An 8982-nucleotide genomic window follows, 5' to 3' on the forward strand; every position below is an offset into this window, starting at 1 on the left:
ATGATTTTCTAGGTAAAGTTAATCGGAAGGCGATGTATACAGTACGCATTTTACACGTTCGAACAGATGGTTGAAAGGACCAGAAGATTGCCAATCCACGGATATCCACTATCGATCTCTAACCGGGGAAGGGAATTTCAACTGGCGTTTCATATTTCCGTTTGATTATCTCGTGGCGGAAGAGAAGATTGTCATCAATCGAAAGGAGAGTCTCTTCAGCTGGGACGAGACCGAGTGCAAGATTCCAGCTCGCTTAGAATTACAAGTAATGCTGATGTTAAGGGTGTGTTCTGGTTTCCCCGGTTGAAAATACCAATTTCTCAAAAGTTGCAGTTTTAGAGCATTTATTACTTATCGTCAAATACGTCAATTATATAGTCAAAGAGGTTAAACAAACATTTAACGTTGTTTTCTACCGAATTAACAAATTAAATGAAAGATCATTTGGAAGTAAAGATAGCGTCAAGGCTAACGACAAACTTTAAACGCATTGTTCTCAGTGATAGGTGAACCGATTCGCTTAAATCAATGATTTTCTGAAAGAGGATAATTTTTGTGAGAGAATGGGTGTGGACATTGTTTATAATTTTACAAATTTTTCAAGGTTTTGTTTATCTCACTAGCCATTTGGTGGTGAACATGCCGAACTATTTTTCGGAGTATGGTCAGCGCCTCTATCGGAGAAACGCCCAAGTTTGTCCTCGATAATTCCTTTTCTTACAGCTAGATGGCGCCACTTCCGCGGTTTTTTACCGACATGATGGTAATGCACCGACATTTGACGATAATGCACCGACATTTGACGATAATGTACCGACAGGAATTAATCGAGGACAAACTTGGGCGTTTTCCCGGTGGTGCGCTGATCGGAGGTCGGAATTTTAGTTCGATTTATGGCCAATACCGCTAAATGGCCAATTAGATAAATAAAAATTTTTAAAATTTCAAAAATTTTAAGTATTCTGCATTGTCATTCGCTCACAAAAATCATCAGTTTAAGCATTTTTGATACAACTTAAAACTGTGCAGCAATCTAAAATAATACATACACGTCAAAATACTTTATCGAGTAACTATGAAAACAGTATAAATAAGTAGTTTTACCATTACTTTATTGTTATGGGAAAGTCTTGCTTCGATATTCCTTATCGTTTCAACGAAAAAAATTCCAGAAAATCGGCTACAGTTCAATCGTTTGAACCAGAACATCCCCTTACTAAAAGGAACCACTTTTTTTTTTAGTTTCGTTCGAATTTTGTTCACTTTTGCGATGTTTTTCACAGGTTTGGGACGCGGATCATTTTTCCGCCGATGATTTTCTAGGTGCTATTACTCTCGATTTAAATCGGTTTCCACGTGGTGCGAAAAATAGTAAACTTTGCACGTTGAGTATGTTGAAGACCGACGGATCCGTGCCGATGGTAAACATTTTCAAACAGAAACGGATAAAAGGCTGGTGGCCCTTCTATGTGAAAAAAGAAAACGAAGACATGGAATTAACGGTAAATTTCTTTCTTCGTATTCAAATTTATATAGAAGCGTTACTGCGGTTTACGAAAATGTGAATCTACTTCGCGTTGCAAATTTTCGATAGGGAAAAGTCGAGGCTGAGATTCATTTGCTATCCAAAGAGGAAGCTGAGAAAAATCCAGCTGGATTCGGCAGAAACGAACCAGATCTACTCGATAAACCAAAGTAAGTAACGAAGTGAAATATGCAAATTATATAATATGTTTATTAATTGTCATAAATTACAATTACATTGTACATATATAATTTTCCGGAAAGTTACGTAATATACGACTCAAAGTTATTTTCAGAAATGAATAATCGTAAATATAAGTTAAATATTAAATTTCAATTGATAAGTGAACATCTACTTATTCTAAAAATGTCCCACACATTTTTCTTGTTCGTAAAACTAGTATTTTGTTTCAGTCGGCCCGACGCATCTTTCATGTGGTTCTTAAACCCCTTGAAATCGATCAAATACATCGTGTGGCACAACTACAAATGGGCTATTTTGAAAGCTATCATAACCATCGGTATAGTGGTACTTCTGTTGTTGTTCTTTTACGCTATACCGGGTTATTCTGTTAAAAAATTGTTAGGAGCTTAGGCGTACCGATTTGTATGCTTTAGTCGAACGTAGCTGTATCATTTGGAATATAAAGGACGATATTTTGATAGTAGGGGAGAATTGAATGTATTCGCGTTGTTGTTTATTCTTGCATATAATGTCCAATATTTGAAAAATAATTTTCTTGTTTGATATTATTGAATTCATATCAAGAATTACTTCGTTACCGTACGTTGTAAGTATAATACAGTATACGCGTGATGTAGACATAATGAATTATACGGAATAATAAAAATAAATTATTTTTTTTGGATATCTAATATCTACTCGTTTCGCGCTACGCCCCGTCGTACAAATTCCATAGGCCTTAAAAATTACATTTAGCGACTACCTTACATGGCTGGAATATTTAATCATTTTCTAAGCTATTTTTAATAGGAAATGAAAAAAACAGTTTCAGCTTTAGACAACTACAGCGTTCTTATTAAATTATTACTGTATAGTGGACCAACGATATGGTAGGAAAAGTGGGGTGAGGTGTACATAAATAGTAGTAGAACACACGATTAAGAGCCATTAGATGCAGAACAATAATATGTGTAATATATAAAATTTTCATGGGGACAATTCATTACGAATATTGTAACCTACATCGTTGTAAATAGATAGCTTAATGTAAATAATATGTAATTAGGAATTAATAAAAATATGAAAATGTAATCAATAAAGGGTTCATTTTTCATAGATCAGCGGACAATATTTCGAATTTATTAACCACGCGTATCTTCGATTCATCGCCCGAAGTATTATTGGAATCGTCGGATTCTTCGTTTGAATCTATTTCCGAATTTTCGTCTGTATCTTCTTCTGAAGACACGGACACTCTTCTTCCCTCGTTAACATCTTCTGCTTTATTTCTAGCTTGAATCCATCTCACGAATTCAACTTCAGGATGGTCCTCCCAGTTTTCTGTAAGTTTGTATTTATTACGAAATGCAAACAGATAACCTCTAACCTAAGAAACCTCTAATCTAAGAATATTACCTTTGCTGACACCCCAATTTGGCGGATACACATACATACAAATTTTTCCTTCGAGCGCCATTCTCAACAATGCATTAGCAGCCCTGTATGTATCAGGTCTACCAACCCGCGCAGTTACGAAGTTTCGTTTAATAGCCCAATGCTCGCAAATGTCCATCGCGGACCATGTATCTTCCCTACCCGAATGCTGAAGGTTTAATATTTTCGGTAGATTTACTCTTTCCGCAAGGAATTTAATTGTCGAATAAGGCTCCCTAACTTGAGCTATTGGGAAGGAACCCATTAAAATTTGTAGTTCCTTCGGTACTATCGATGGAAATACTAATCCCGGACAATCGCAGAGACAAACATTTTTCGTAAGGAAAATAGTTTGAAAATGTTTAGTATGTCCAGGTGTGCGCGATACGCTCACAACTTTCTTTCCTAGAATGCGTATAAAAATTTCACATTGGAATATTTCGACAGCGTCGTCTCTAAACTTCAAACATATTAAACCATTAATATTCACCCATTAACGCGTTCATCAACGAGGATTTTCCGACATTTGGACATCCAATACAACCGATAGTCAAGACTCCATTTTTATATTGTTCATGCTTAAAATAACTTGTATCTTCTTTAGTAATAGTAACACTGTCTTTATGATCAATTTCATCTAAACTAAATTCCATTTGCAATTCATCTTGAATTTTTTTATGCCAGGAAGTTAAATCTACTTGATCTCCAACAATTTCATTACAAGTATCTAGTAATTTTTGAGCTCCTTCTGCAGCCATTATTAATTTTCCCTTTCTACGACTCATTTTTAGTCCTTCTGTTTCTGATGTATTACCATGTAAATTGTAAGTAGGATACGAAGTGAACAGTAGAATGTGTAATTTAGGGTACATCTCATGGAAATATTCTTTCCATGCTACTACTAGAGCTGGAGGAGCTAAATCAACTTTGTTCAATATTAAAATCATGTCTTTGTTTAACTCTTTTGTTATATGATGGTACAAATATGGGGGAAACATTAGGACAGTATATCTGATGTCGATAATAAATAATAAAATATCAGACATTTCAAGAACTCTCCATAACTGTCTCCAAGTTTCTAAATTCAATTCAAAATAGCTGATGTTGTCTACTTTTCTCATTTCTTTGAGATATTCCTAAATGCAACAAATTATTAGCCAGTTCTAAAGTTTTACCAATATAAATGTAATTGAAAATTTCAATTGCTTACTGTAAAGTACTTTTGTTCTCTTAGTTCCAACTGTTGTTTTGTCATATTGAAATCCCAAGGTGGTCTTTTGGGCATGTCAATTTCTGATGGGAAGTAATCATCAGAAACTTCTAGTTCTTCGTATGATAAACATTGGATAGTTCTATTAGCATCTTCTCTTCGTTTCATCAATTCTTCCTTAGTTTCTTGGAAGAATTGTAAAGCATACCTATTTTTGGAAGAATTCCCATCTTTCGGTTGTTTATTAATCTTTTGTACACCGTATGCAAAATCATCAATATCATTTGAACTTTCTCCACTGTCTCTACTGTGACTTGCAGCTGTAGATTACAATGTGATATCAATTACTCCAAATCATTAATGTATGAAATTCTTCATTTATAGGTACATTATACGTACTAGACAAAGTTGGATTTTGTCGTTGTTTTTTAACTTGCAATTGTTGTCTCTTTGCTTTACCGCTGAACGGTTTTTTTCTTGTTCCTTGCGGCATATTTCTGTCTATCTTAACCTCGACGTAATAAAAACGTTTTTCATTTATATCAACCTATGTATCACAACTGGTGCATCCAAGAAGGAACTGTGCACACTGACAGCAAGCGGCTCTGTGTGAGATTTTTTTTATACCAGAGGCGCCATCGGTGGGAAAACGCTCAAGTTTGTAGAGAAAATAGTTTCCACCGTTTTTGAAAGATGACGCCACGGATACATTTAATAAATTATTCTTTATTTTTCATAAATTTATGATTAATACAAGTTTCTACTTCATAACACCACAATATATGTTTTTAATATATTATTTAAACATCTGTTTTTATATATGCATCCTGGTCAGTTTAGCTGCAAACCTATAATTACTATCTGCAATAAACGTAACGTAAACTTATTTTCCATAAAAGTAGCTTGAATTTGAATAAAATAATGAATGTATAAAATAATAAAATGATAAGAGCATGCGTTAATATGTCAAATTTATCATTATTATGAATAGTTATTTAATACAACAACCTGTGAGCTGGTGGTGCCATCTTTCAGAGGAAAAGTGGAAACTACTTTTACGACAAACTTGGGCGTCTTCCCGCGGATGGCGCTACTGGTACTAAAATCGATAATAGTAGGAATAACAGTAAACATTTTTTAAATAAACTAAAATAAATACCGTTTACTGTACATTTCGATGAATAGAAGATTTGAATACGTCTCATACGAATATATATATCATAATAGTTCTATCATACAAGTACTCTTTAAGTTATATAGTAGTATTTAGCTTAGATTATACATTGTTTAATTAACTGCAAACATGTAAATTTTAACATAACAGTTTGTTAAATTTTTGTTTAAATTCATCTGTAACACTAGTTTACTTATATTATTATTAATAGATCAAATCCAATGAGAATCGGCGTGATCATCACAGAGTGACGCTATTGTATTGTGTTGCATTTGCACTTGCATTGCGTTGCATTGCATTGCATTGTATTGTATTATATTCATCACGATGACGCTCCAGTGACCACCGTCACGATCTAATAAACATCATCACAGTCCAATGATCACTGTCACGGTCTGACGGTCAGCGTCACGGTCTGACAGCCGCCGTCACAGTCTGACATCCGCCGTCACAGTCTGACGCTCTGCATGAATTACCTAATGCATATTAGGTAATACCTAATACCGTATACCTAATACAAATTAACATTAAGAATGCACAAAGGTTTCGTACGCGAGATCTACTCGAAACCACGCGCAAGTGTCGCGGCTGCTCGCGTCGCCTAGTTTGAGAACCACTGGCACAAAGGGTTGAAGAACGAGGTAGAGAAAGGCCGAGGGAAATGAACGAAAGAAGACACGCGGGAGGAGGAAGATGGAAAACAGTAGCGGTACAGGAACAAGGAAAAACTGCGACACAGTTGGCGGACGGCAGTGTGTCGCACACGAAAGTATGAAGGAGAGGACGGACGTTATTAACACTATGCATCATGTACTCGACTCGGATGGGGGCCGTAGCGAGGCTTTTTATTGCCCTGAAGATAAATCACGACGAAAATTCCAGAACTTGACGACTCTCCGCTACAGCGCTTTATTCTGATTAAACTTCAGTACATCTCAACGGCAGGTTGTTCCAGTTTTAAGATCTTCCGGAGTACTTGTTCTGTTTGCCTGTTATCGTTCCTTCTTCCGGCTCTTCGAATCATTGAGGGAGCAGGAGATGGTGCCGTTCTCGGAGAACGAAATTATTTTCCAGCAATGTTCAGGACATTTAATGGAACAAAAGAGTCGTCGTTGAACTTATCGTCGGAAGCCTTGATATAGAATTGTTATCAATACGATTTTCGCATGAACGAAGACAATAATCGTACCACAAATGAAAATGAAAATTGTGATGTCCGTACATAGAGGATATATTTTGAAACGTCAACATTTAACAAAATTCAAAAAACGGAGTTGATCAATTTGCGAGCGAGTTGACTCAGTTTCTGATTCGAAGCATCGATCGCATGGCGAGGCGGAGAGACAGTCTTTCAATGTTTGGAAGAGAAAGGGGTTCGATATTCTTGACCAGAATGGATTCTTGTCGTGAATTGAACCCTCGAAAGGATATCGGAATATTCTTTTGTATGGGAGAATCGATTAGGAAATAACTTCTGACGTATTTCGAACGATCAATCTCTTTTTATCGTACTCGCAGGCCCTCTTACGTTGGCTCCGATGCATTCGTTTTAAATCTTCTTCCCGCCTTTCAGCTGTTTCGTGTTGCATTTATTTCAGCGTCCCGTTGAATAGAATCGTGCCTGTTTTTATGCACGCCATAGAGAGAGAATCCCTGGTGTCTATAGGTATCCTCAGCGACCGTAAACATAAATCGGTGCTCGTAGAATCGATTGTCCCGTCGGCGCACAATACATTTCTCCCGGTCCAACGGCGTAACATGTTAGCGCCTGCTGGTCCCCGTTCGTGTGCGCGTCTACCAAATTTCATTTCCAATTCCAATGGCCGCCAATCTCCAAATTGATCGAGGTAAGGTGGACGGGACGTCTGGAATCAATGTCTGGCACCGATGCTGTCGCGTATTTTAGAATTCGATGCAAGCGTTCGCCGAACGTACAGAGACAGAACCAATCTAGACGGTGCACGGACCCGTGTCAAATCTGAATCTTTCGTATCTTCGCGAATAATTCGCGAGCTTCTCGAATTGTGAACTACCGAGGCCACCGGGGCAGATTTGGGAGAATTGGTTGGGCGATGGTGATATCATTGGGGTTGGGCTATTCAAAAGATTAAAAGGTGTTTCCGAGCACTTTCAATTTCAACCCTTTTACATCACACGAACAAGTGGATAATTCGTTCTTATCACCAAAACTTCTCGACTGTACTTAACACTAAACCTACCACGACCAGTCAAACGCTCCAGGAGCTATGACACAGATTTATGTACACGGTGTCAAAGAGGACCTAATGGAGCACTAAAGGTTAATAATAATAAAAGAAATGGAATCTAATTATTTTTCACCATATGATAAGATTTGCAATATTCGCTGCACAGAGCCACAGAGCTGAACACGAGAGTTCGGGAAAAGTATCGAAATGCAGAGTGATACGCGTTAGTCGCAGCTGCGCATCGTTTGACAGGAATCGTCCGTGAATATCGCGATTCCGTTCGCTGGCAAGCTGAAGCCGATAAGGACGGTACGATTTTCCGGCGGTGTTCACGAAGACGTGAATGTAAATTTGGGTAAGTCACTTTGGAAGTTGGTATAACGGGTGTACGCGGGGCACGGCAGCTTACACGACCGATACGTTGCAGCGCAGAACAAAATGGCTCAGTTCTGATATCTAGCGTACGACTCCGTTGGTGCTATCCGCCCAGGAAGTTGGCTAATCTCGCTTTAGACCGTGTCCCACGTTTGCGTCTCCAGCCACGCTAAAAGTTGCTTAGCCCTTTAACCAGAGTACCAGCACCACCAGATGCAGATTAGCAAATATGTCGGAGCTCCCGGTTATTTCGCGATCCACGCTTGTTTCAGCTCCGTTCTTCCGAGCTAATTGAAAACCGCACTATTCCCCGACTGCTTCGCGATTGATACTCGATCGGGGAATCCTCTAAAGGAAACACCGAACAGTTTCAATTATTCGAGCATGAAAAGTGTTAAGCAAACTTTTACTTCGAACCGAGCATTTCTGTGCTCTCTACGGAACGTATACGTACACGAACGTAAAGAACAAATGCAAACACCAATGAGTTTCAATTCGTACTTTACAAAGTGAACGGAGGGAATCTTGAAACTCTTTTTGAAAGACCTTTCACGTTCAATTCTAAGCAATATAAATTTTTGTCCAAACGTGTATATACATCCGTCCTGTACCAGGCGACACGTGTGTCTCGACTTCTTCTTCTTGGTCCATATTTTCGCGTAAAGTCAGTCGTACGATATTATTCGTCGCCCAGAGTCAGGACCGTAATTTACTATTGCGACCGTGGCTCACGTCTGAGACGTGAAATTTGAAATATCCCGTGGATGGCCGTGCGTGGCGTCTCGTCGGAACGAAAAGGCCTGTCGGCGTCGTCGTAGCCGAATGTTCTTCGGGGACGGAAGGAAACGAGCGGTCGAGAGATGAATCCAAAGAC

General features: G+C 38.2%; 2 protein-coding genes across 5 annotated transcripts in view; one reads left to right on the forward strand and one right to left on the reverse strand.

Annotated features, from left to right (window-relative positions):
• Positions 1-2826, forward strand: part of LOC128874951 (otoferlin-like) — a 27161-nt gene extending 24335 nt beyond the window's left edge. For all 4 annotated transcript variants that reach the window (XM_054120159.1, XM_054120160.1, XM_054120163.1 and 1 more), the window contains 4 exons: positions 67-265; positions 1284-1502; positions 1595-1695; positions 1939-2826. In XM_054120159.1, the coding sequence (XP_053976134.1) occupies positions 67-265; positions 1284-1502; positions 1595-1695; positions 1939-2119 (700 nt within the window). In that variant the 3' untranslated portion in view covers positions 2120-2826. The remainder of the gene's footprint in view (positions 1-66; positions 266-1283; positions 1503-1594; positions 1696-1938) is intronic.
• LOC128874953 (guanine nucleotide-binding protein-like 1) lies at positions 2662-4938 on the reverse strand. Its single transcript, XM_054120165.1, has 5 exons — positions 4752-4938; positions 4353-4672; positions 3633-4278; positions 3125-3547; positions 2662-3049 (listed from the first exon to the last, which is right to left on the reverse strand). The coding sequence occupies exons 1-5, from the start codon at positions 4843-4845 to the stop codon at positions 2820-2822; spliced, it is 1713 nt and encodes a 570-aa protein (XP_053976140.1). The 5' UTR covers positions 4846-4938; the 3' UTR covers positions 2662-2819.
• Positions 4939-8982: the final 4044 nt, after the last annotated feature.

Source organism: Hylaeus volcanicus, chromosome 4 (genome assembly GCF_026283585.1).
Source record: "Hylaeus volcanicus isolate JK05 chromosome 4, UHH_iyHylVolc1.0_haploid, whole genome shotgun sequence".
Taxonomy (NCBI): Eukaryota; Metazoa; Arthropoda; class Insecta; order Hymenoptera; family Colletidae; genus Hylaeus; species Hylaeus volcanicus.

What these genes read in the sequence shown, in the direction of transcription:
- LOC128874953 (XM_054120165.1), bottom strand. Translation starts at nt 4,845, where the DNA reads ATGCCGCAAGGAACAAGAAAAAAACCGTTCAGCGGTAAAGCAAAGAGA. An exon ending in ACAAAATCCAACTTTGTCTA is followed by an intron (nt 4,673 to 4,751) that starts GTACGTATAATG and finishes TGTAATCTACAG; the next exon opens with CTGCAAGTCACAGTAGAGAC. An exon ending in AAATTGGGGTGTCAGCAAAG is followed by an intron (nt 3,050 to 3,124) that starts GTAATATTCTTA and finishes ACAAACTTACAG; the next exon opens with AAAACTGGGAGGACCATCCT.